The following is a 26,972-nucleotide window of genomic DNA, read 5'->3' on the forward strand; positions in this document are numbered from 1 at the left end:
ATGTTTAGCCTTAGCTGGGTCCATTGGTATGATAAACAGTACTAGTACAGTGCAGTACCGTTAAGGTAACATTGCCGCTCCCAACCGGAAGGCAGAGAAAAGGTGATAAGAGCCGTTCCGCGATATTACATTGAAATGTACTCGAATACATGCGAGGGAGTGGGAGGAAGGGGGGAGAAGGAGAAGCGGTGAGTTCTCATCCTCATTTACAATATTCCATATCCCCTCTAAAGTACGTAGATAAATGTATGCACGGTACGGTACACCATACCACACCACACTCACTCGGCAGAAAGTCCTTCGCGAAGCGGAGCCCCCCTCGGACGGAGATCACGGGGAGTCGATCGCGCGATCGGCCTGTTGTGGGAGGAGGCCCGTTCAACGGGCAAATAGGGATTCCGTTTCCCGAAGCCTTTTTCCGTGAGCGGTGGTACCGCACTCAAAGTGCTGTACCGTACGTACCGTACTGCACCCGGATACCAGGGTCAGTCCGTCGACAAACTCCCAATGAACGGGGCCGTTTCCGATATGGGCGACTAGGATCGATTCGTAAAGGGAAGAAATTCCACGAACGCTCTCGACGATTTTTGATTCGTCGGAAGGTGCGGTTCGGGCAATACGAATGGTGCCGCTCACGGATCAACCTCCCCACCCGAGTATTGCACTCTTGGGGTCTCTGGTTGGTTGGCTGGCTGGATGGTCTGTGTGCTTGTGCGTAGGGAGGGGGTTGCTGGTTGGTATCGTATGTGGACGATTGATTGTGTATCATAGCCGGTCGGATCATGATACCTGTTGGAACTACTTTACTTTGGTCGGGGGGTTAGTTTTTCCGGCGATGAGGAGGGAGTTTCGAGTGATTCTTTGTGATTTCTTTGAGCCGGAGAGAAGAAGTACAAGTACGTATTCCGGTACGATGGTGCTGTGTGCTACGGGGTATTTTCTTTTTCTTCTTCTTTCTTTTCTTTTTTTTTTTTGAGGGCCAGATGTGTCTGTTCTCTGTGGTACTTTCCGGTTTGTTCGTTGTTATCGTATTATATGTGTGGGGTTGTGTACAGTACACCACCGCACGGCACTTTTATCATGATTACTCGTATCGTAGTGAGGGTGTGTTCCGGAGTTTTTAGTATGTATCACGCCCGTATGCGGGGATGGAGGGCTGAAGGCTAGGCTGGATTGTTTCCTCATACTTGTTTTATGTTTCCATCTTTTTTTTGTTTTTGTTTTTGTCTTGTTTGAGGGATGTGAATGGATGGATAGAGGGATGGGGTTTGTCCGGGGTACTGTACACTACACTACATAGATAGGCTTACTTCGCGTTGTGTATCGAAAAAGAGGGGTGGTGGTGGACGGTGGGACTTTTTTTCTGCTTGCTAGCGTGATATACCGTATGATGGATTGGTTTTAATTCCCCATTGCACTCGAGTTATGATGTTGTTGCGAGAGGCTCAGATACAGCACTGTACAGTACTCACTCGGAAGCTTATTATTGTTCTTGAAGAACTACGGTGGTTTAAGTACCGTATTGTGAAAAGAAAGTTATAGCACTGTGGCAATACCGGTACAGTAGGAGCCGCGGGGAATAGTCATAGGCCGGAAGTACCCGAAAAACGAGGTGGGGGGTAATAATATTATTTTGCACGAAGTACGAGTACAGTACTGTACAGTACCCGTACTCGAGTACCGGTATTTCTTTAATCCTTGTCTTCGGGTACGGAAGGAAGAAGAAAGTATCATACCGATAAATAACTCTCCAGTTGACCCGGATCGGAATGGGAGAGACAAAGTTATCATACCAGTCCTGTTACGATACCATGATGGAAGTACTGTACAGTACATTTGTACAAGTACTGTACAGTACAGTACCGGGGTCGGTACTGGTATCATAAGCTTTCGATACACCCCCCCCCCCACAATATAATCCCGCAGACCAAGTCGCCCTGCGCACATACAAGTAAGCAGAGCGAGAGAGCGCGTTAGTTAGTTAGTCCAAGTTAGTTAGTTAGCCTTAAGCTACAACCCAACAATTCCCCCCGCCCTCTTTCTTTTTTTTTTTCCTCCCATCCGCTAACTCGAATGGATGAGTTATTTCTGAATAATGTGGAACGGACCCTGAGCAAATACCCTAATTCGACTCAAGGCCTTGACGGGTGCTGGAGTGCTATGATAAAAACAAGAAAAGAGTCAATTCCACACAAAAACAAAGTTGGGCGTACCGTGGGGGGATCGACGAAGGGACGAACGAACGGGCCGTGCGGGTTGATTGATTGATTGATTGATTGATTGATTGATCGCATAAAGTGATAAGGTTATCATTCTTCGCCACTGTTCTGGAATCATTATCGGTATTGTGATATTGGCGTGTTGCCTTACTTACTGTCTTGTCTTGTTCCTCTTTCTTCTCTTTTGCTCGGACGGAGAGCTGCTGCTGGTCCAATACAAGACACGGTACGGTAGGTTAATGTAATTATCATCACACCAGAGCAGACGAGCACCAATCAGCCACCACCTCACGGATCGCGTCCATGTTATCATAGCACAATTCATTCCAGAAGCAAAATATATAAAAAAGAAAAAAAGAAAACCAAAATCTTCAACGGACCAATCTTTCAAAAACCCTCTTTTCTATCAATGACCATGATATAACAATGCACTAGCCCAAATCTCCATAACCATCATACCTCAATCTCCGTTTCACCTCATCTCGCGCTAACCGGTAACCATACGTACTGTACTGTACATGCAGTCGCGGAGTAAGGAGTAGTACGTGGAACTTTTCGCAAACAGGGCTATGAAGAGGAAAGAAAACAAGGCGCTAGCATCAACTCATTTATTTATCCATTCAGTTTCGCTGTATGATATATCCGTCTTGGTATATAATGATAAGGCTTTGGAGGGGGCAGGGCAATCACCGATAAACGCGATGTATACCGTATACATCCATGGGGTTATATATACGGTTTTGCTTACATATATATATATATATATATATGATACATGTATATTTTTTCTCGTGGAGTGGATTGGTAGCCTTATGCGATGATATGCGATGAGTTGTGTGTGCGTGCGTGCGTGTGTGTGCTGCGTGTAGGTGTGTGTGTGGGAGGGAGGGACGTGGTTGTCGATATTTTGGTTCGTTTTGATTTCGCCGTGCTTGGGTATGATATGATGCCGTACTGGTTGATCATCTGTAACTCGTACTCTACTGTAAGTAGGTACAGTACGCCTGCCCTGGGTGCCTGCGTTGAGATACGGTATGACATGCTTGGTGTGCTGGTGCATTACCGTATGGTTGTTGTTGTTGTTGTTGTTATTGTTGTTATTGTTGTTATTGTTCATGTTGTGATACTGGTAACTTATGGGGTTTTTTTGGGTTCTTTTTTACTTTGTAGGTCTAGCCCAGTCTGGTCTAGTCTGGCCTGGTCTGCTCGAGTAGTCTACGCTGTTTGTACGAGTAAGGGGCTTTTTGTATTTGATGCACAATTCTGATTTCCAATTAACTGCAGTGCCGGAAACAGCAATGACAAATCCCGTTCGTTCGTCCAAGCCCTGGCGGTATGAGTAGCGCCTATGAGGGGGGACTTTTAGCATTATGGTATGTATTTTTTTTCTTCCCAACTCCCCACTTGCTGTCCCAAGTATGATACTGACACGGAGGCTCGAAGCTACCGGTAGCCTACTCAATTGCTATGCGAAAATCCCCATACGAGTTAGCCATCCCGGCGCGGATTCCGGTCTTCTGCTCTCGGATTTTGGAGAACCTCCTAGTTGGGGTAACCTCTCTACCAGAAAGTATAACCCTTTTTTATTTTTTTTTATTGAAAATTATTTGCGTTTTGTGTCGAGAACCGGGGAAGGGTGCAGTACCGTACTAGTACAGTACATCTCTTTTGTTGCCAAGATGGTACAGTTGTTCATCGCATGTCCGGGGCGGGGCTCCCGGGTGAACCACAGCGCAGGGCGCGAAGAGATCAACATTCACGGGTAATTAAACCTTGCTTATATAATTCGTGCAAAAGCCGGGGCTCAGAGAGAGGGGGCCATGCATGGGCGCAGCGAATTCGAGGTGCTGCCCGTCTCCACCAATACCGTATTGGACTTATTGAAAATCGGGAAACGCGGAACCGGAATGTGTCTTCTGGGCATTTCCATGAGGCGATATCGCTTCTCTCCTCTTGAAGGTGTGGCTTTTGGTTGGAATTTTTTCCAAAAACCGTTTTCATTATACTGTGTTGGCGTTTTAGTGGATTTCAAGTGCTCGGCACAATACCCCCCGCTATGGGTTCGGTGGAGGAGTGGCCGTGTGGGTGGTGGATACTTTGGGGTGATCATGTTACGTTCCTGTCTTGCACTGGCTAGGTACCGCAGCAATCAGGCAGGGCGGTGCGTTAGAACTTTTGTAGGGGTCTGCAATATAGGCTGGTCATGCTGAGATGGGGATGGATGATGTGGGATGGGATACTCGTAGCGTTTGGCTGCGGATAGCACTTTCAGGCACGATGTGGTGCCGCCGTGGTGCCAGTCGTGGATGGGTGGGGGGGATCGTGGGGAGCACACTGTCCTCCAAAAATAGTAGAATTTAGGTCGTGCTCTTCTCGAGTAAACAACCCCCTCGTTACCTCCTTCTCCATTTTCGCCTCACCACTCTCCTCCACCGGTGCTCCAGTACAGTATGACAAGTCACGGTACCAGTACTCCGCAAGTTGTGAGAATGTACTAGTACAGTAGTACGGTAGTACTGCACCACTCGAACAAGTGCTGAACAAAAAAGACAAGCTGAGCTCCCGGAGAATCATTGTCAAAACCGAACAAACACGGTTGGTTAATCCGTCCAAACACCCGAATAATCACGCGTAGATCTTGGTCTCACGTAACGTCATTCCAATTGACTCTCTTCGGTTAATCCCCAATCCTTATCGAATCCCGAACCCTGTGCCATCACACTCCTCACCGCCCATCCCTATCCCCCGCCGTTGTCCTAGAAACAGGTTCGGCCCGGGACACTCTTTGTGCGGGGTAAGTTTGCCGGAACCATCAATAAATAACTGTTTGCGGAATGGTCTCTTTGATTGTGCTCGTGCGCGAAGAAAGGTCAATGAGGTTAGTTCGGGCAGTTCATGCGATGCGTTGTTCTGGTACCGGGGTTGCGATACGTTATTGGTTTCGTCCCTGATAGGGTCATGTGGGGCTTCCCTTTTTCCTTTTCTTTTTCCTTCCTTTTGAGGTTTTGCTGCCGTGCGGTACGAGTACCCGTACTTTTCTGGTCAATCCACACTCGAACGGGGGGAAGAGATGGGGCGGGGCCAAGGAAGGGAAGGGGGGGATGATGGTTTGATGGATGACATGCTTCGAGAAGAGATGTGATATCGGTAGTTTAAATAAATGGTTCGGGCCATCACCACGGGACTTGTCACCTGTGAGTTCGTTTTTGCTAACTTATCGTTATTTCGGTTCTCGTGAGGGAGTTTGGTCTTTTGTGTGGTTGGAATACCGGTATCTGCTATATCATATCGTGGGAAGCGAGGTGGTGGCTGGACGTGGAATAGGATGAACCCACCCTCACAATTCACGTTGCTGTGCGGTGCTCCACAGATTCTGAAGCACATACCACCAAATACCATTGTAGCCCAAACTTGGTTCCTACCGGTAGCCTCGCGCGATCGGGTTCTTGATTGATTTTCTTGAATGGGAAGGGAAGGTGATGATGCACCGTGCCGTTCTCATGGATACGTATATTCCCGTATCATCAGGAATTTCCAAGCGACTACCGGTACCAATGATAGCCACTTATCCATCATCCCAGCTATCATAGCTCACTTGTATGTTACTCGTACTCGTACGGCACCGGTACTCCCTTCACTCCTCATCCGCCCCTCTCACTGTTTCCCTAGCCTACGTCCTGCTTTCCCTCCCCCTCCCCGCTCTCCTCCTGTTTCCCCCACCAATGCCAAGGATTCTTGTGGAAGGATTCTGGATTGGGATGAGATGTCAGATGGGCAGCGTTAGTTTCGGTTTACTCTTACCCGCCCGTGGTGCAATGTTTATTCTTTCCTATTTCTATTCATTTCCGTTTTGCCCTCGCATTTCTCGACGATTTAACTAAGATAAATGGAAATTTCCCTATTGGGTATATTATCGTTGTTTAAATGCCAGATACCTTCCCTCCCTCCCATCCTTCTGAATGGATGGTGGATCGTTTGAAGATGCTGGATGGATGGGAGAATAGCCTTCTTGAACAACTCATCACTAGTGGGAATCGAGATCATGCTTTTCTGTGGAGTGGGTGTGGGGGGCGAACCTCTCAGCAAGGGAGTGGAAGGGGGAAAAAATTAAAAATGAAAAAATGAGAAAGGCAGAAGGGATGCTGTGGAGCCAATCATGGCACGAGGAAAGGGAAAAAAAGGGTGGTGCTACTTTTGTTTTTTTCCTTGGAATCCTGTCTTGTCTTCCACTTCTGCTTCTTTCGGTGTAACTTTTTCCTGAGTGAAGTGCAGATGCACACGGTGGGGTGGGTTGACGATGTTCGGTCTAATGCTTTTTCGAACTTTGGGCTAATCGTCCGTCTAATTCGTCTGCGTTCTTCTGCATTAGAGTGCTCAGGAGTGTCTGTTTTTTTTTTTGGTTTTTTTTTTGGAAGGGGGAAGAGGGCAGAGGTATGATAGGGAGAGATTGTGTGTGAGAACGAGGGAATCTACTCGAGTAGACTATCACTCTCACTCTCTCCTGTATGGGAATACATTCATTAGACTAGTTCTACCATCACTCTGCTTTATCTTCCGCCCCTTTATTTGCTGTTGCTCTTGCTTGGACTGTGCTATAGATTTTACATTTATTTTCTCCCTTCTTCGCGCGCTGCGTGAGGGGCCTTTTTATGATTTGCTGTCGCATTTTGGTACAGACGGTATCATATGTTAATCTTGTAGTGTCGGTTTTAGTATGATACTGTAGGGTACAGTAGTGTTGGTGTTATCATACTGTATTATCGTTATTCCCAGTAGATTGTCTAGATATTCCTTCGACTGCTTCTCTGTAATCTGGTCCCTTTTGTTCCCCCCATTCTCTCTCGGTGCCCATCCCTTTCGGTTTTGGTTTTGGTACTCGAGTACCATTCGAACCCCCCTCCCCGCTCTGCTCGAGTACCGGCCGGTGCATCCATCATCCACCTCCAACCAGTCACCACCCACCCACTGCCTTCCCCACCAAGAAGAGGGTGAGAGAGTGTGTGAGAGTTGCAATCACCGTTACCCTCCCATTGCTTTTCTCCCCGTTCCCCCCTGAGCGGACCGCTTCGTTCCCCTCACCCTCTCCTCTTCCTTCTACACCGAAACCAAACAACTCGGTCCGCCCTTTCTCTTCACCTCCTCTCGATTCGCTCTTCCCTTCCCTCGCTGCTATTTCTCCCTCTCTCTACTTCTCGCTGCTTCCTCCATTGCAGCGTGTATCTGTCGCGTTGGTTGTTGCTGGGAACATTGATCCCTCCCTACTACTTGAACCTTCGTCAGCACCGAATCTCCCTCAACCTCTGCCTCCCTCTCACCCCCCATCTACCCGGTTGCATTAACTTGCAATCCGTCCATCCATTACACTTTAAATTCCCTCTCACCCTTCAAAGCAAATCTGCCCCATCTCTGCTCGAGCTTGTCATCAAATTTCCGACCGTTTGTCCGTTTGCCTACTTTCGGAAACGGAGTTAACGCCCTTGTTATTACACAAGCGAGTTTCGATCGAGTGAGTGTGTGATAGGTGGCGAAGGGCGAAGCTTTTTTTATTTATTTTTTATACTTCATATTTACAACCCTTCTGGCCTAGTTTGCCCGTCGGTTTCTTGTTCTTCCGTTTTTCTCCTTTTTCTTTGATACTTCCATTGCGTTCCCTTCACTTCTTTTCACCTGGTCGTCGTCATTTTCTCACGGTTCTGCGAGCCACCCAGTATCTCGACCACGTTTACGTACGCTTATAGCTCAGCGCGATACAGCACAGCCCCCTCCTCAAAGGAGCAGAGAAAAAAAGAGAGACGAACCCTTTTTCATTATTGACCGTAGATCGTCAATAAGTTTCCTTGACGAATGTCATAGTCATTCATTCTTTCGTATAGAACCAACATCTCGGTAAATCGCCAATCTATTCTGCCGCTGGTTACAACTTCTTTAACATCGGCAACAATAAACTGGTCGACCGACAAGACCAAACCAAAAACATTATCGAAGACTAAGCCGTTCATTGTGTTTGTTCATTTTTTCTATTTCCTTGGTTCTTTACACAGCAACGTTCTTTGTCAAACTGGCCTCCATCACCCGTACTCATCTCCATAGAGGTAATCATAATATCTCCTGTCAACCAGTGGCCCGGGTATATCGCAATCATGACGATCACCATGACTACAGATCCCTACGTAATTCTAGGAATCCCTCAAGATGCTGCTCCAGCGGCTATTCGAAGCTCGTACAAAAAACTCATCTTGCAGTGTCATCCCGACAAGGTGCACGACGAGTCGCTTCGTGCCGAGAAGGCGGTACAGTTTCAAAAGGTCCAAGAAGCCTACGAGTTACTCATTGATAGTCGCCGCCGGCGAAAATATGACGACGAGGTGAAGAAGGCGGCGGCGGCGGCTGCCGCTGGACCATCCAAGAGTGGGGGTGGTGGTAGTGGTGGTCAGTCGTCGGAAGAGAGACATAGGGATCGGGATAGAGAGCGGGATAAGGAGAGGGGACATGGCAGGAGTAGTAGGAGAAGGGAGGAGGATCGGAGGGCTCGGGAGGAACCATCATCGAGACACGCTGAGGACCCTCGGGAATCACCGAGAAAGTCGTCTTCGTATCGTCATCAGCACTCCGAACCTACTTCAAGATCCTACGAGGGTCATCCACATTACCCAGAGGAGCAATCTTCAAGACACAAGTCCTATAGCCAACGATATCCTGAAGAGTCACCGAGAAAGGCCTCTTATGGCCCCTCATCACATCATCACAAGGAGCCACCGCTTTCCGCCCGTGATATTCCAAGGGAGTCGCCACGTTCCACTCGCGATATTCCCAGAGAGCCCCCTCTATCGTCCAGAGATATGCCCAGGCACTCGCCTCCACTGTCAACTCGTGATATCCCAAGACCCCCCGAATCACAGCCACAACCTACCCAGGAAGCGGTACGACCCGGTTATCTTGAGATGAAGGCTGCCGAAAAGGCAAAGTTGGATGGAATTAGAAGGAAGTTGACGGAGGAGACATCTGGAGGTATGTCGGATGAGATGAAACAGGCTGCTATAGCGGAGAAGCTACGGGAAAGGGAAAGGGAAAAGGCTAGGCTTGAGAAAGAGAGGAGGGAGCGTAAACTGAGAGAGGAGGAGGAAGAGATTATGAGGCAACGGGCTGAACAGGCTGAATTGAGGGAAAGACTGAGGGAGGGTAGTGGATTGGGAAGAAGTACTGATGTCCCGCCTTGTCGGGAACGCAAGTCGTCGAAATCACCGCCGATGCGCAGAGGATCATCATCCACGGCTTCGAAAATCGGAGAGGATATTCCCTCCACGCCAATGAAGAGACCTGCCTATGTGTACGGGTCTTCGGCCCCTCCGCACCCCACCTACCCCACTTCTCACCCTCTGAATCCCAATGGTAATCACGGCCCGAGACGGAGACACTCTAGTCCCAGCATCGAAAAACAGACTCAACGCATGCAACGAGATATTCCGTGTGATTCCGGCTATTCAAGTCCCTCAACAGATACACCTCTTGCTGATAAGAAGATGCCGGGGGCCACGCGAGCCGCAACCGAGGTCCACCAAGGGTATGTGTTATTTCCAAAGTTTTGTTAGCCTTTTCCCCCCTGCTGACAATCGCAGTTACGATCGCTCTGGCAATTGGAGACGGTTCACCTTCGAGGTTTACGTTCATGAGGACGACGCTCCTGCCCCGGGCCCCGGGACAGCTCCTCCCCAAGGCCCTATCCCGCATACAACTGGTCCCCTACCTCATGGCCCTCACCAATACCAATCTCGTCGGGCTCCTGGCTCGACATCTCCTTCGATTCACCCCGCCGAGCCTATTGGGACTACTCTGCCCCCAGAGTTTGTCCAGAAGGTTACCGGAATCCCCTTTTTTACCAGTAGCACCGTCGAATCGCACTTTGGATCGCCGCCTAGCAACCACCCCCACTCATCGCACTCGCCGCCTAGCAATCACCCCCACTCATCACACTCGCCGCATAGCACACCACCACGGCCACATGGACGCCATCACTCACACCACTCGCCCAACCAATCTCCTAAACTCGGTTCCGAGACATTTGCATCGCCTGGGGTGTCGCGATCTCACACTTATAACACCCATTCCCGGAGAGCGGGCCTCGACCCCCATTATTCGGGATATCCACCCGGTTTGACGAGGAACGCGACCTTTAGTTAAAGTTCCATGCTAGGGTGGGGGTGTCTGCTTGGATGAGGTCTTTGCGCAACTTGGCAATTTTAAATGAAATTGGGATCTATAGTTTTTTTTTCTTTTCCACGGAAGATTTTTCGAGATGATGTGCTCACAGTGTTCTTGGTTTTGTATTCGCGATCTTTTTTTGTTTCAGCTGATTCTTCCCAATTTGTTTTATTCGATGTCTAGTTTGGATTGACAAATAGGCGCCGGGGCACAAATTTCGCTTATCTTTCGAATCATATCAATCGCTCATTCCGCAGTCTTTGCTTTTTTGTTTCACCAGCTCGGTTTTTATTCTGTCGCATAGTTTCTTTTACTCAACATGTTAAACATCTGCCAACTCTTTTTTCTTTCATTTTCAACGATTTATGAATAAATGGTGGGAATTTTCTTTCTTTCTATCTTTATTTCTACTCATTCATCGATCCTTTTCAATCTTTTTGCCTCGCGGTTTGCTTTTTATTCTTCCCAGTTCGCTGGTTTGAAACTAACCATTGTGCGCGCGTTTGCCCTGAGCGGAGAATATCCTGTGCGCTGTGGTCAGTAGTGTCTCGTTTCGTTGTGGGGAATCTCGGAGTTAATGTGGCGATCATTTCTTCCGTTTTGAGCTTTTGTCTGTGCCTTTTTGTTTTGCTGTTTTTTGTGTTATGACTGTAGTCTGTTCAACTCTGGAACCGTACGTCCGTGTCCAGGTCAGGGGTTGGGTGGTGTGTGTGCGTGGGGGAGGGGAGAGGTTTGGAGAGCTGAAGGTTTATAAAGAATTAAATTTGTTTTTGGGGGTGGAGAAAAAGCTTTTTGCTGTCGTGTGCAAGTGAAGTGAAGTGGCTTTTGAGGGTCGATAAACGGAAGAAACAAGTCTCGCCTTACCAAGATGAATTTACAGGGAATGGGTGTGTATGCATGTTTGCATGCATACATATATGCACGTTAAGCAAAAGTCCTGTCTCTCTTGCCAACAGATCGCATCGATCAACTGCATATCTTTGCGTGAAAACTTGGCTCGGATGGAAGGTAGGGTATGTAGGTACCGGTGGATGTAGGTATTGCTCGAGTGCTTGAACTGAACGTTGAAAAGATGAGCAAGCGAGGTGGATGGGATGGGAATCTGGGGAGGAGCTCTGGATCTGGTATGGATGAATGAATGAACAGCTCATGGTGCAGTTCTTGTGGTGAGTGAGGGATCGTGAGATCAGCGGGCTGCTCGTGGTCGTTGTGGGGTAATGGGATGGAAGGATGGGGGAATGGGAATGGGGTGGTACAGTACTGAGTGATGTGGCAGGTGTCAGGCTTTGTGGGATGACAGGCCTAGATGGTTATGGCGAGGGCAAGGCGACTTGACCCACTTTATGGAATATCCATGGGTTCGTGGATTACAATATTACATATAGGCTGGTATGATTGATTAACGAGATGTTGTGGATTCTGCGGTCGCAGTCGGTTTGAGTGCTCGAGCGCAGCGGACCGTTGTATCAATTAGCGACTGCCGGTAGTCTAACGCTATTTATTGCTCTGTCGCACTGGTGGGCGAAATGGAGTTTGGAGTGGTAATGGTGGAGGTTTGTGGGGATTGGTAGTGTCTAACTATATCTTTTTTCCCGTACGGTAGATGGGCTCCAGATTGTAGATCAAATGGCGATCCTGGCGGCCGGGTTCGAATACCGGTAAACATGCACGGTACGAGCGATGATAAGTTTCGTGGGATTGGCGGTGTAGGTTAGTAAATACGATAGTTGTCCTGCTGGATGATATGCCCTGTCTATCTAGTAGACTACTGTAATGATATAACTGCGTTGGCCATTATTTAAGTCGGTTTCTGTCGGGGATTTCTACCATCGTACTGTGTACTTGAGCGCGAGTAAGAACTTGTAGGAAATGGCTAGTTACGAGATATTCTGCTTTCTGTTTTTCTTTATGGGAGGTGCAAGTTGATATGGGTATGATATTTTGGATCCGCTATGGTAACCATTTCTCACTCGCGGTGCCTGGTCTACGGTACAAGTACCGTAGTCTGCTCTTCTCTAATGCGGTGTCCGCGTTTTTGCGCTCTTTCATAGCTGAAGCTATGCACAGCAGGTATCATACTATGGCGATACTATTCTCCTCGAGCCTGTTTGGCACGATCGAGTTGCGATACGTGCGCGTCGGACGCCGGGAAGGGGCATTTTTATTTATTATTCCGGAAGCTCGAGGTATGATATCATTGCTATCATATATTAAAGGCTTAAGGTAGCGCTTCCCTGAGTAGGACTTGAGATCGGTCATGGGTATTATTGTGCTCGAGTAGGGTGTCTGGTTAGTACTTGTATTTTGGTTCTCGCATGACGTTTTGGGTCGGGGAGTATGGTGAGAGATAATTTATAGGCTGTGCTTGAGTTCTGTGTTGTAATACAGTACTTGTATTATGGGATTGTTCCGGCAGTGGTACCCAGTCCACTTGATACTGGTTCTTGCTGTCGACTCTGCCTTTCCATGGGCGAAATGGTGCACCCGAGCCTTCTACAAGTATTTGTCAGAGCGAAGGGTTAAAACACCGGGACAACCACGATAATAATTAAATTTTTGAATGAAATATTCTGAACTATATTTTTGTCAGAAAGAAAATTCAAGGCGAATTCTACACATAGGGTAACGGATTTTTGAGGCGAAAATAACAATAAACAGAAGTATCCAATATTGTACGAGTACAGTACATCATCATTATACAAGAATTGAGCCTAGAGCCTTCTGTCCGAACTGTTTCCATCGCACGATCTGGATCCACCCCTTTACCCCGACCGATGGAGTGGAGAGGCATTCCATGATTCAACGACACGGGTGCAACTTTTTTTTTCAAAACGCTTTCGCGCCGTATCATATTCCGCAGGATCTTCAGTGGGACAACTTCCGGTGCTTTCGCGGTGGTGAGGAGGTCATGATGGTGTTGTTGGCTAGTCTATCGGGATGCACTGGCACCCCATCTGACGCGAGAGAGGGACGGTTGCGTTGTGAAACCCTATTTGACCGGTTTTGGCGTTTCTCGAGATGTATTATCGTACCGGTAAAATTATTGCTATTGAGTACGATATCTCACAATGGATTCACGACACTTGCCGGTTACTTTTCTTTCTTTCTTTCTTTCTTTCTTTCTACTCATTTCTCGCCTGCTACTACGAGTTTTATGGCAAATCGTCCGTGCGCAGCTTATCTCGAAGGCAGGAACTTTTCATGTTTCTCTCGGGGGCGTGGCTGAGGTCGTCCCTATTTTACCCATTCTGTCGCTGTGGGAAATACAAGTATCATACATTTTTGTGTAGTGTGTGGGTGATACGAGCGGTAGGGTAGAACCATGACGCCGTCTGTAATCTTTTTTTTTTACCCTCGTTCCCCCCCATCTCTCGATTCACGAGCTACGATATCTACCCCACCGTATCTACGAGTGAGCTGAGTGAGTGAGTCAGTCGCTCACGAGTTTTATCAAACCAAAACGGATCGCAACCTCTACGATATTTACTTGACCAATGCCACCTTTTTTCAAAAACAGAGATTAAATAGCCGGTGGTTGTCCAGAGATAACAAACAAAAAAACGAATTCCTAGTTTTGGTCGCGACGTATTGGGTCGTTTTCAGTCTCTCTCTTACCCTACCCCGGATCTCCCCGATCAACTCAGCGTTTGCCTTACGGTACTTGTACTTGTACCCGCCATAAGGTCTCACTCGAGATTACATACCGGTACAAGTACGGATGGGATCTTGTTTTTTTTTTTTCATTTTTTTCAGTGCTTTGAGTCACACATCCATTCCGGATATCGGGGGGTCTCAGTATGGTCGTGACTGCATGTTATATCATATCATATCGATGAGGTTCCCCCCTCTTCTCCACTGGGTGAATCCGACGACGTTTTTTTCGATTCCTCCGATCTGCAGGGGTGCATGGTATATATGGGTGGATTTGGGGTGCGATGGAGGAGAAAAATTGGGTCCTTTTTTGGTATTTGCTGTTCCTACCGTAGGTGTTCACTATAGTGGTGATGACTAAAGGGTGTCTTGGCTGTGAGGGGTAGTCACAGTATAATGTGGGAAGGAGAAGGAGAAGTGAGCACTACTCGTATGGTGGCGTGAAAAATGGCAAGCCCAAGATTTCACTGGCATTGGTGATGGGTGGAACTGTGGTAAGCTTGAATTGACCAACGGGCTTCCTTATTAGGAGGGGTGTGGGATAAGAGGAGCTTGGGATTGAGTGTACAGTACACAATGGTGGAGGGGGAGGATTAACTGAAACGAACAAAATCTGGTGGAAATCCTGATTTTCTCCTCTTGTCATTCATTATCAGCGGATTCACTTTGATAAGGCCCATGATAGTCAAATGCAACTGTAATGTCGCGTGGTGAGGTATGGTAATTACAGTACCGGTGGGCTGGCTGAAACTGTAAATTTTATTGCACGCTAAGCCTGTCTTGGAATGTTTCTAAACATGCCAAGGTGCTAACTCATTTGAGAACTGAAAGGACTGAGCATCCGATTCCTGACCAAGTGCTCGTACACCTAATTAATTAACAGCTGCTGCCCGATCTTGCCTTTTTGCACGCCTGGCAACAAGGTTCTAGACAGCCTGGGGATAAAGGCAATAGTTTAGTGCCACTAGGTTTAGTTGGAGGCACTTTTGGTTAGTCTTGTTTAGTCCGAAAAAGTAAGTGCTGTAGTAGTAGTGCAAGTAAAAGTGCTTGTAGAAGCACTACCGGTAGTTTAACGGGCGATCGCGATGTTTGCCTGGGGTTAGCTACAAGCACTTGAGGAAGAAGGATGTAGGCGCCTTCTGCTTGGTTTAGCCGCCTGATTCGGTCGTACCAAGGAGGTGGCTGATTAGGTAATCGATACCAGGGTACAGGAGAGTAACCTTCCCTTCTTCAACTGTACGAGGGGCAGCTGCGGCGGGTGGGAGGCTGCGTACGATCAGTTTACCTACACTACCGCGGATACCCGTCTGTATCGTAGAGCTGGAAGCTCTTGCAATATCTTGCTCAGATGTAAGAGGATTCTGATATCACAAGCAGCTACAAGCACAACCTTGCCCCTCATTTCATCCCGCCAGTCTAACCCTCCGCAGGAACCACTTCCCCCGAGCCTCGAACCCCGTTCGGCCCCAGCTGCGAGTCCCATTCCTATGCGAAAAGGTCAAGAACTCATATGGGACCTTCGTTTTCAAAGACTACCCATCCAGCGTCGGGGTCGACATATCCGCCCTCTGTAATGGGGATCTGGACCTCGATGACCACGCAGCCTTCCTCCAGGCATGGCTATTCTTCGGCACGCTAGTCGAGGCCCTCGGCACGGCAGGCGTGAAAGTGGACATCGAAGATTTTGTCGCGAAATCCGGCGACGAGTGGATCGTCACGACGGAAATGCTGCCAAAGTATCTGTGGATGTGGGTGGCGGCGGAGTGCGTGCCCGGCTGGGTGATCGATTCCGAGCACTTGCCGCGCGTGCAGGAGTGCCTTTCTGTGGTTAATTCCACGGCGAACCGGCTCGCAAAGTTATCTGTCGGCGCGGTGAGTGAAGAGGCTTGGAATGCGGGCTTCGGCTACCCGCCCGGTCATGCGGTGTTGCTTTCGGTGATTCTGCTCGGGGAGTTGTTGGATAACGCGCTTGCTGGGGTGGTCTTCTCGCTCCCCAAGATGAAGATGCTTAGCTGGGAGTATAGCCTGTTTGGCAAGTACCTGTTGCAAAAGGCCGGATGGTGTCTTGGGGAGTTGGACATGTTGGGTATCACTGAGCCCGCGATATTATTCTATGTTGGTTCTTTCGACCGGGTTGCATTGAAGAAGGATCACTCAAGGTGCTCTGATAGGGTGTGCTTGGCAAACCAGATAGATGAGAGGGTTTACCAAACAAAGCATGTCATGGAAACATGCACATGCGAGCACATAATTGTCGAGGAGGAGGGTAATAGACCTGTCACTGAGGTCTTGCATAAGGGCGATATCCCAACTATCTCCTTCGACGGGGAGAAAGTCTTCGTGCATAGCTCCGACTCAGCGCCCTATGTAGCAATGTCTCATGTATGGTCGGATGGATTGGGCAATCCGCACACAAACTCTTTACCAAAATGCCAATTGGAGCGCATCCAAGGACTTGTGAACGCCCTGCATCCGGATCGCGATCCGGCATCCCCGGTACCGTTCTGGCTGGACACAGTGTGTGTCCCTCTCCACGCTGAGACCCGAAAAACCGCGATCCGGAGAATGGCCAAAACTTACGACTCCGCGGCAAAAGTTCTCGTTCTCGACGTTTCACTGTCCGGCACGAGCGCGGGGGTGCCCGCCGACGAGTTATTAATGCGAATCCGCTGCACGCCTTGGACGCAGCGCCTCTGGACTCTCCAGGAAGGCATGCTCGCCGAGGAACTCTACTTCCAGTTCCGCGACAAGGCCATCGCCGCAGAGTCGCTCCCGGATAACTGGTACTACGAAAACTCCCCGGTAAAGTTGTGCGGCAAGCACTTTGGGCGACCGCGCGCTGACAATTTACCGCTCGAGACTCGAGTCTTCCGAGCGCTGGCGTCGGATGCGGATGAGTTCGTCAAGGACGAGATGGCTATGGAATCCGCTCTAGAAACGTTATCGCGACATCCCGATTGTCCGGATATACTTGATCACACGTTGCTGTACCGGTTGGACACCAACCACTCCGCCTCCTTCCATCCAGTGTATTTCGCCGGGTGGACGAGTTTTCAAAAGCTCCGCTATCGCTTCGGTGTGGGTCATTCGGCGCTGCCGAGTGTTGCCGGTGCGCTTAGGGGTAGACTTTCCAGTAAGATGGATGACGAGACAATTTGTGTGGCCACGTTACTGGATATAGACCCTCTACACATCCTATCCGCGAAGAGCCAGATAGCAAGGATGAAAGTGCTCATCGACAGCGTGGACAACTTCCCGCCAAGCCTAATATTCACGAACGTTCCCAGAATGGACCTGGATGGGTACCGTTGGGCACCGGAGTCCTTCATGGACAAGAACGCAAATTACGCGGGCCTCCTACGCGCCGGCGAGACGGGTCGCCGGACGGAAGACGGTTTGCTGGTATCGAATTACTTTTCATATGCCTTCCCCAAAGACTGGACGTTTCCGGACGCTGGCTCGTTCGTGGTCAAGGGCTGGGAATCGTATTTCCGGATCACCCATGCTCATGCGCTGACGGTGGAAGTGGCTAGGCCAGCTGTGATACTCGAGCAGCCGCCGGCTACGGTCTCGCGGGGGATAGTGGTGGATATGTGGAGGGAGGATGATGGGGTGGTGAAGTTTGGGAGGCATGTGGGCCATGTGAGTATTGAGGCTTTGGGGGGTGAGTGGGCTGGGGAGGTGGTTTGTGAGGTTGTCAAGTGGCCAATCTCGTACAAGTGGTGTGTTGGGTAATGCAGCTGATATTGCACTCGAGTACCGTACGAGTACAGTCCCTTTTTGGTGTGCTTGAGCCAAGAGCTGGCGCTTTCCTTGGCTGCATGAACGTGGGGTGTAGGCGGAGCACTAGCACACAACTTTAGCACCGGCATACTGCTTGTGGGGGTGGTGGGGTGGGGGCTTGGGCCCAGCTGTACAATATTATCCGAGTATCGGTATGTCGTAGAGTAAGATCCAAATAAAGAGTTACCTGTAAGGGCGCTGAAGAGTCGATGAGAGAAGTGCAAAGACTAGTATTGAAGATCAAACTGGAAAAGAAAATCTGGAGGGCGGACATTGCTGTGCTCGAGTAAAGAAGTGAAGAGATGTATGCATGGATTTTTGTAAAGGTGTGGAGTCGGAGTTGTGGCCAACGTGAGCTCTGTCAGCATCCCCCAAAGTATACCCTGATGGGTTAGCGCAAACCGAAACACGAGTGATTGCTTGTGACTAGTTCTCTGCTTTTTGCCGCGGACACCAAATGAGCTATCGCTCCTTCGGTAGTGCGCTTATTATACGACATCAGTGCTTAGCTCGATGACGGCCAATAGTCGATAACCCGATACCGATATTCGCTACGAGCATGTTCTATTATTATGATAGAATGGGGATGCCCTTCGAACTCTGGTGACTGCCTTGAATATTCCCAATAACGGCAAGTGTTGGGTTGGAAAGTCCATCACCATCAGGGATCTATAATTTGCCTTTCATGCATCGACAACCTCAGACCGGCTCAAAAGCTATTATTATTCTTCATTGTTGCATCAGTATGCTCAGGCTAGTAGTTTCTGCCCCCCAAAATATACAATGTGAATCTACCCACTCATGGGAGAATGAGAGAACGAGGGATTTGGAAAATAATACAAATGTAGAGCACAGAGTCAGGAACCGGGGTTTGGTTGGGTATGATGGGCGCTCAAGGAATGCAGAAGGTCTTTCGCTGGAATTGCAAAATGCCCCTCGTTGAGAATTAGACCCCATTATCACAAGCTGGGGAGTAGCCTAACCGTTAAGTTGTGGTACTCTAGGAACTGTCCGGGGGTTTTTGAGCCGAGAAATCTTATATTTTATTGTGTAATTGGATTCTATCTAAAAACGTGATCAGATGGCTGTAGCCGGCTCATCTAATCCGTTTCGTTTCCGCCCGGGAACAACCGGGCATCCCTGGCGGGCGGAGCTGAATGGAAGAAAGAAAGAAAGAAAGAAAGAAAGAAAGAAAGAAAGAAAGAAAGAAAGAAAGAGCAAAAATATAACTGGTATCGAAGATGGCTTCCTTCGAGACCTCCTAATTGTCATAGTAACATTTGCCATGAAGGCTGGGAATTCGACTCGTCACTAGGGGTGGATGAAGCGGGTAATAAGAAAAGAAGAGAGAGGAGAAAGTTCTGGCGAATCACCGTCTCGAAATTGGGATTATTGGGGCCCTGTCGCCAAACGGGGCCGAAATGTCTTTTTTTTTTTTTTGACAGCGGTATACCAAACAGGGCTTAAGTTTTTTGCCCAAATATGTGGTTTCCGAATTTTGAGGCGGTTTGAGGAACGGTGGTCAATTATGCAAGGACGGGAATGCTTTAATCAGTTTTTAGATGTGCATTTCCCTCCCTACTGGTAGAGGGCTGGGGCTTTTCTTGCAGTTGCCGTTTGATGCAACAAGAGCTGGGCTGGAGGAGCGCATACTCAACTGTAATTGTCGAGGAGTAGGCGCCTCGTGTTCCGGTGGAGCAGTTTGCTCAATAGAGCGAAGTATGAGATAAATGATTAGCGTGAGAGAAAGAGTGAACAGGGCGCAGGATTGAGGCGGACGGAGTATTGAGCCAATTAAGTGCGGGCGCTACTGTACGGTACTGCTGTGGAATCCACGGCACTTGTATGATATGATCTTGGTTATATATTCCTTTGACGCAAATGAACTTGGAAAATATTGGTAAATGATACTAACGATGGAAATGAGGCTCTCGATATGGGCTTTAATGGAGTTATTTGTAGGATTCATAGTGCACAGCTGTGGTTGGCTGCGGTGGAATAGGATAGAAGCAGCCCTGGGCGAGCACTGGAGCAGAAAATGGAGACCAAATTGGAACTTATTTGTGATTGTCAAACTCGTCACTAAATTACCCAGTAGTAATGCTCTTCCATTATCTACGGCCCGAAGCTCCTGGCCAAACCCCTAAGGGCCCTGCGTGTCGCTTTCAAATATATTATACGGTATTTTTCAGGTAGAATAATATGATATGTGATTACTGATAACGCATCAGATATCACTTGTATTGTTAAACAACTGTCCCTTAATTCAGGGGGTACAAACCCAAATCCACCTTCTAGAAGGTTGGGGATTAGCTCCCATGACATATGGCGAAACGCCTAGCTGGCATGGTGGCTGGATGATGTCAAGGAGCGATCACCGGTAAGGCACCCCCTGTGCAGTGCAGCGGGCAGGAGCCCAGGGGTTCAATTCACCCTCACCCATGCGTTATTTGCGCCATCAATCGCGTGGGAGGGGAGGGACAATAAGCCCTGGGACTGAAGTCTTAGACCAGTCTTCCTGAATTAGGCCCCAGGGCGAATCAGTCCTGCCACGAGGTGGGAGTGATACCGCATTAACGGGGGGGAATCGGCAGACCCTTTTTGCGTTGAGATAAGAAGCGGCTGAGGTGAAACTTGCGATTGCATCAAAAATGGGAGCCCCAAGATTTACTCGAGTACCGGTAGTCCTGGCTATAGATTTGGGACATGGCGTTTTATTGCGATTTTGAGGTGGAAGCGGGAATGAAATCCTTACTTAGGGGCACTAGCGCTTGCCCGTTCTCGTCGGTGGGGTAGCGGAAAGATAAGGCAAGAAGAGGGAAAGCATTTGTTACCGGCACTGCAGGATTTGTGCCCTGGCTGCTTGGCGGGAAAGGGTATCGTATCGGAAACGGAATTTCCTCTCCGATTGTTCCCGAGACTGCTATATATGATAACACGGAACAAACCTCATGCGCCTGGATTAGCTGACTAAGGAGCGTTTGACAATGTCATTATGGAACCGGACACAGAAAACCGACGATCGCGTCTCGCTTAGTAATAAATCTAAATTCGCGCGTTGGCATAAATTTATATGTATCATAACTTATGTTCCCCTTCTAGAATATGCTCACCCTCCCGTTCCCAACTAAACCCACTCAACAACAGATCAGAATCGATAGAATTGAAAAAGAGCTGGTTAGGATTAGTTCTATGGAGTTTGTTTCTTAAGGGACCTTGTCGCGGACCTTTCGTTAATTTTGATCATTGACAAAAAGTTCTTGATTAACCTTTGTCTCAAAAGCTGAAGGGGGATGCATGAAATTTCTGTCTTGCCAGTCTGGATAACCTTTCGGGCTCTGCTCACACGCCACTGCGCAATTGGTAAAAAGATACACGATACCGGTATTCGCTACGATAGCAAGCACTATTTGGAACCCGATAGTACAGATTGAGACAAACTGATCACAAGATGTCACCCATTTCTGACTCACTCGCTAAGTGGCAAATAATTCCCCGAATGAGATATGATGACCCGTGGCTCCATGGCAGGGATACGACTCATGGCTCTCTGTGACTCTTCAATCGCCGATATTGTTGTCGCAACTACTATAATGCCCCCGCTGAAAATTAGGGGATCTTGGGGTTAGGCAAGGAGTAGTGAGTAATATTTGTAAATTATCTTTCCTTCTTGGAGGACGTATTGCTCTTGATGCCCCCTTCTCACTCGCATGAGAGTAATAAATCCCTATCGTGTACTTGCCCACCCCCCAAAGTTGGGGCGTAGCTGTGATAGTGAGATGGGGTAAGATCTTATATCGGTGTATCAGTCTGTCTGACGGAAGGCGGTTTATTATGTGTGAATGAGTGGAAATCGCATATGTGCGCAACCAGGCGAGATATGTATATTCAAGTCACTTTGCTCAACTTCAGCTATTGGATTAACACTTGATTGAAACTGGGGGAAGCGAAGATGGACTCCATATGTTTCAGAGAGATCACTATCGCTCGCCTCCAGCACTAACTGGTAAATCAATTGAGCATTTGACCAAGACTACTCAGAAGTCTACTTATGCATGGCCAAATAGTAAAGATTGAGAACCAAACTGATGAAAAATGGTACAGTAAGGAATCGTGGCCTCGGGTAGACCTAAGAAGGATGTAAATATCATCACGCACTGAATAGTAGTAAGTTGCTAGCTTAAGTTACTGAGTTTTTTTTTTTATACAGGTAAAATAAGTCTTGAAACAAGTGATGCGGAATAATCGTAGCATGGGAGATAATCTATCGAATTACTTGGTCAGTCCCCTGGAGTAGCATCACGTAGTACTATACCGTCCAGAGTTCCAGTCACTTAGTGGGGGCTTGCAACGGAGCCCGGATACTGGGGTTGAGCCTTTCTCGCTGCATTGCTAAGAAAATAACGCAGCTCCGGTCTAGCGGCTTGGGTAGTAGTCGCTTTGGCGGTGGAGGACTAGGTTCTTATACCGGGTGCAAGGAAAGCGAATTGGTGGAGGATACGGGAAGGGATTGTTGTCTATTTACATCAGAGACTATTCTTGGACGATCAAATCTGATCGCTGTTTTTACCAGTGCATGCTTTTCTACTTCAACCATTCACATTTCTGTATGGTGAAGTACACTTCTTCATCCTGGTTTCACTCCGAAATGGAAGTCTAGCCTGCTGTTTTATTTGAACGTGGGAATCTCCAATGACAGTGAGGGGGTTAGAATGGATTGTGCGTAGAATCACGATTTGTGTCAATTGGGGAGTATCAAATTCCTTGGCGGGTTTAAAATGTACGGGGGGTGGCGGCCCTGCAGTTAGGAGCTGGGCGAAGTTAAGACAGGTGAACCAAGTAAAAGCTCGGAGCTATTCCGTGTACTGGTACTTGGCCATAGAGTACTACTCGAGTGTTCTCGGTGACTAGTACAACCGTGCCTTAGCCATCTTCTGCTACTGCTAGTAGACTACTCGTGATGTCCATGTGAATTTCCCGCCGACATCGATCGGCAATGCCAAGTTGCCTGACCTTTATCCAGCATTGCAAGTTATTCTGTTGTCTAAACAACCAAGTCTCAAACCATGCCCCACATTCCGTGGTCCCCCGTTATCCGTATCGTTTTCCTCCTGTCTACAGCCTCTTCCCGCTTTTCGAGAACAAAGCACCCTTGTCACTACTTGTCTTCCGACGCTCACTTGCTACATGTACGAAGGGTTCCCGAGCTTTTTGCCCTGGCTGTGATATGGTGGTCCCGGACATCGCGTCACTACTATAGACGTTTCCGCCCCCTTGAGGAGTTATGATATGCGGGGGATTCTGTTGGTTCGGAAGAAAAGGTGAGTGGGTGAGGGTTTTTGCTTTGGTCGGATAACTCGAATAAGCTGCGTGTGTTGGCGGGGGGATGGGTGATGGGAGGTGTTTAATGCGGGAAGTACGTAAGTTACTCGTCAGGAACGATTTGTATCCGCAGCGCTTGTAATAAGTTACTGCTCCTACTCGTAGAGTACGAGTACAGTACTTGTACAGGGAGAGGTGGGAGCATTCTATTTTTGGGTAAACCTTGGGTGGTGGATCCTTGTGAGAGGTTAAGTTACTCGGGTACTTGTCCTCATCAGGGCCCCACTACTGTAAGGTCTCCGGAAACCACTGTCTCCCTTCCCGTAGCCATTTTGAAGAAATTTTTTGGCATTTCGCTCGGCCACATCTCTTCCCTAAAAGACTCGTGAGGAAAGTTGCACGAGTAAACATTGGCTTCTAGGATTTAATGATTACCAAGTTCATACGGGTTGAGATACTGTACCATACTCGTAGTAGTATTGAGAACTGATGCGGGAAGTCGTCCATCGTCTAGCCGAGGCTCCCTACGGTACCCCAGTTTATTCCCTGACATAACGTAAGAGTTACGCATATTGAGCGTAGATCGAGTTACTCGAGTAACTTACTGATAGGCATGGAATCGGGGGTGAGCATAAGCTGTCCGGGCTCCATCGATCAGACCAGCTCACCTTTTCGGTTCATTCCCACCATTTTTTGTATTTTATTAGGATCACCTTCTGACCGGATCTCATTATGGCAACGGTGTCTCATACATCACTACACTCCCGATTGACGGGTATCTCACTATTCGGGGACCGGGTGGTTCAATTCCGTGGTTTGAAGTTCGCTAGTGTGCCTAGACGGTTTGCCCGGGCGGAATTGTTCGAAGGATATCCTAGTGAATTAGATTGCACGCGGCACGGGTGAGATAGATATGCCTTCCCCACACCCTACTGGTGCTTGCTGACATGACAAGATAGTCCAATCTGCCCTCAAGAGCCCACAAGCCTCGAATCCGACCTCTTCGGTATCCCCGCACCCCTCCAGAAAGGCAAACTTGGCCTCACCTTCGACGAGCTAGAATGTCTGAACCTCGCGGTGACACTGCCAAAATCACATGTCCCGAACATCCTCTCCGGCAAGAAACTCCCCGTCCTCGTCAGCATCCACGGTGGTTCGAACCGCGTAGGCGCCGGGTGTTCCTCGCTGCAAGACCCTGCTGGATTATCCGCTGCCAGTGTGACGGAGGGGAAGGAAGTCATCTGCGTGGCTATAAATTACCGATTGAACGTGTTTGGCTACGGAGTGTTGCCCGATGGCGAGGGGAGTAATAACGGATTATTCGACCAGCAGATCGCACTCGTTTGGGTGAAGAGGCATATTTCTGGCTTTGGCGGCGACCCCGGGAACACTACACTCGCCGGGGAGAGCGCCGGTTCGTTGGGTGTTGATGCTCAGCTGCATGCTTCTTCGCCCATTGGCAGGGGCTTGTTCAAGAGGGCAATAATGCAGAGCGGGTGCTTGGATACCGGTGCGCCGAAGCCGAGGGAGAAGATGATCCAGACGACACGGAGGGTGGCGGACTTCCTTGAGCGTGGCAGTGGGGAAAAAGACGAAGACTGGGTGGAGAAATTGCGCAATGCAAGTGTGCGGGAGCTGGTTAGCGCGTCTATTAAGGCAAAAGTGGGGATGTGGTGTGTTTCCGACGATGGTACATTCTTCACATCACCCTGGGACCAAGCGGCCGGTATACCAGATTGGTGCGAGAGCCTTATAATCGGTGATTGTGACTTCGAGGTCCTTCCCTCCTCCTGAAAATCCCTCCCCCCCTTCTGTAGTAATACCTGAATCTCACAGCAGACACCTACCCAGGGATTCGTATGGTACCTCCAAATCGCCCCAGCCTCAGCGGCCATAATTCACCAAGCCTTCACGGGGGTCCAACCACACAACACCCGCGTGCTCGAGGCTTACAAGGTCCCAGCCCCAGCCCCAGATTCGGCGTCCGCCCTGCGCGCCGCCGCATTTGCGTTCATCGGCGACAGCGTCTTCAGCTACCCTGCGCACAAATTGGCCTCGCGCTGGCGTTCTGCTGGAAAGAGAGTCTACGAGTACTGCTTCGACCAGCCGAACCCCTACACACCCGAGTTCCGCAGAGCACATCACGGCGTAGACTTACTATACCTCTACCCGGGCTATGAACTCCCGGAAAAGGATAGAGTCGTTGCGGAGGCGTTTCAGAAACACGTGCTTGAGTTTTGCCATAGCGGGAATGCGTGGAAGGCGAGCGATGGACAGGTCATGGGGTATGGCCCCGCTGGGGAGGTGCGTATCGTGGAGAAGAAGGAAAGGAGGAGGGTGGCGGAGTGGGAGGCTAGTTTGGAATTTCTCAGGAGGGCGGAGTTGCCTAAAGCTATTGAGTATGTTAAAGAATACCTTGGGGCGGCGAAGAGGGCGATTGAGGGTGAGACGGTGATAGGCTGATGGTTTATTTTAGGCCGTTGGTTAGGATTCAGCCGAGGAGGGAGGGGAAGGCGCTGTTGTAGGTGACTTTCTCGGGAAGAGATTGTGGAAGAGGGGGGTATGGGATGGCACCATAGTGACAACCTCAATCGTGAATGCATATTTTCTGTGGGGAATGATATATGCTACGGGCCTCTGGCCGAAGCAGCTTCACAAACCCGCAACAAATAAGAAACTACCAGAAATAAATACACTCCCCAAGCTCGCATGGACACCCAAGCATGCTCCTGTGATATAACATTGTTCGCGGAAATTCGGTAGTATACCCTACTGCCGAATACATGGACAACACCCGGTAGGGGGCCATTCGAGGTTTTGTGGCCAAACGGGTTCGAGTGCAGAATTCTTACACTAGTGCCATACAAAACTTGCCTTTGACCTTTACTGGCTCAGCTCGTTGGTAGATTGTGTTATCCAAACACCTCCCTCCGCCCTTCATTACCCAAGCACCCCCCCGAGTTTTCCCCTGTACTTGGCTTGGATTACCTCCGTCGAGGAATAGACACTTGGTATACAGACCAAGGACGAAGGGTCAAAACGTGCATAACTTCATTGGTTATTGTTGAGTGAGGACGCACGACCACGGGGTCTCCTAAGGAGGGGAAAATCGTCATGAACGATCACTCGAGTATTCCCACTTGCCCGCGCAGTGGATTACGTTCTGCGGCGTACCGTAACACCCCCAGTTTGAATCACCGCGCGTGTCCCCATTTCTCATGCCCAGTTTCTCTCGGCGACATCCGGCCACCGGTAAAACTCGGAATATCTCAGAAGGATGAAGTGTGAACCCTGCAGAGCTTGACCTACTCTCCCGGAAAGGTTCGGGAGAAGTATAACATAGTGCTCTGCTCCCCCCTCCATTTTTGTGGTCGGGTGGGAATTCTGGTCACCGCGGCGTGCTGGGGCCGCGGACGTCTGATTGCGCTTTTATTTCTGCCGTGATTTATTTCTTCACAATTATTTCTGTTAACATCAACCCCTCTCCCCCCTGTATGCGCGAGTTATGGGTATCTCGCGCTAGGGATGGAACGGGTACCTTGCCCACCCCATCCCCCGCGGGTATCTGTCCACCGTACGTGTGGAGGAGATTTCCTTTTTTTGTTTCTCTAGGCTTGGAATATACGTTGGTCAGTCATGCATTCCTTCGATAAGCACAAGACACCCGGATGAGCTGTGAGTTTTTTGTCAATTTCTAGAGGCGTGAGTAGCCCGAAGTGCTAATCTTTTTTCTTCCAAACGCGCAGTACCCCGGTTAGGCCAAATGATATATCACAGCCGTGTTTGCCATGTGGGGGT

The 26,972-nt window shown here is 48.9% G+C and overlaps 3 protein-coding genes; all 3 read left to right on the forward strand.

The window, feature by feature from the left end:
- The first annotated feature begins 7,317 nt into the window (after positions 1 to 7,317).
- Positions 7,318 to 11,200, forward strand: GSTUM_00008327001 (uncharacterized protein). XM_002839988.2 has 2 exons: positions 7,318 to 9,780; positions 9,836 to 11,200. Exons 1-2 carry the CDS (start codon positions 8,372 to 8,374, stop codon positions 10,395 to 10,397), a joined length of 1,971 nt encoding a protein of 656 aa, XP_002840034.1. The 5' UTR covers positions 7,318 to 8,371; the 3' UTR covers positions 10,398 to 11,200.
- Positions 11,201 to 15,343: 4,143 nt separating this feature from the next.
- On the forward strand, positions 15,344 to 18,056 carry GSTUM_00008328001 (uncharacterized protein). XM_002839989.2 has 1 exon: positions 15,344 to 18,056. The coding sequence occupies exon 1, from the start codon at positions 15,795 to 15,797 to the stop codon at positions 17,802 to 17,804; it is 2,010 nt and encodes a 669-aa protein (XP_002840035.1). The 5' UTR covers positions 15,344 to 15,794; the 3' UTR covers positions 17,805 to 18,056.
- A 5,806-nt stretch (positions 18,057 to 23,862) lies between these two features.
- On the forward strand, positions 23,863 to 26,674 carry GSTUM_00008329001 (uncharacterized protein). XM_002839990.2 has 3 exons: positions 23,863 to 24,076; positions 24,134 to 24,950; positions 25,014 to 26,674. The coding sequence occupies exons 1-3, from the start codon at positions 23,907 to 23,909 to the stop codon at positions 25,635 to 25,637; spliced, it is 1,611 nt and encodes a 536-aa protein (XP_002840036.1). The 5' UTR covers positions 23,863 to 23,906; the 3' UTR covers positions 25,638 to 26,674.
- Positions 26,675 to 26,972: the final 298 nt, after the last annotated feature.

Source organism: Tuber melanosporum, assembly GCF_000151645.1.
Source record: "Tuber melanosporum whole genome shotgun sequence assembly, scaffold_45, strain Mel28".
NCBI lineage: Eukaryota > Fungi > Ascomycota > Pezizomycetes > Pezizales > Tuberaceae > Tuber > Tuber melanosporum.

Bases quoted from the DNA above. Each gene is read 5' to 3' on its own strand.
- GSTUM_00008327001 (XM_002839988.2), top strand. From the start codon at position 8,372: ATGACTACAGATCCCTACGTAATTCTAGGAATCCCTCAAGATGCTGCT. The intron at 9,781-9,835 runs GTATGTGTTATT...TGACAATCGCAG, and splicing joins GCAACCGAGGTCCACCAAGG to TTACGATCGCTCTGGCAATT.
- GSTUM_00008329001 (XM_002839990.2), top strand. From the start codon at position 23,907: ATGGCAACGGTGTCTCATACATCACTACACTCCCGATTGACGGGTATC. The intron at 24,077-24,133 runs GTGAGATAGATA...ATGACAAGATAG, and splicing joins TTAGATTGCACGCGGCACGG to TCCAATCTGCCCTCAAGAGC. The intron at 24,951-25,013 runs GTCCTTCCCTCC...ATCTCACAGCAG, and splicing joins TCGGTGATTGTGACTTCGAG to ACACCTACCCAGGGATTCGT.
- GSTUM_00008328001 (XM_002839989.2), top strand. From the start codon at position 15,795: ATGCTGCCAAAGTATCTGTGGATGTGGGTGGCGGCGGAGTGCGTGCCC.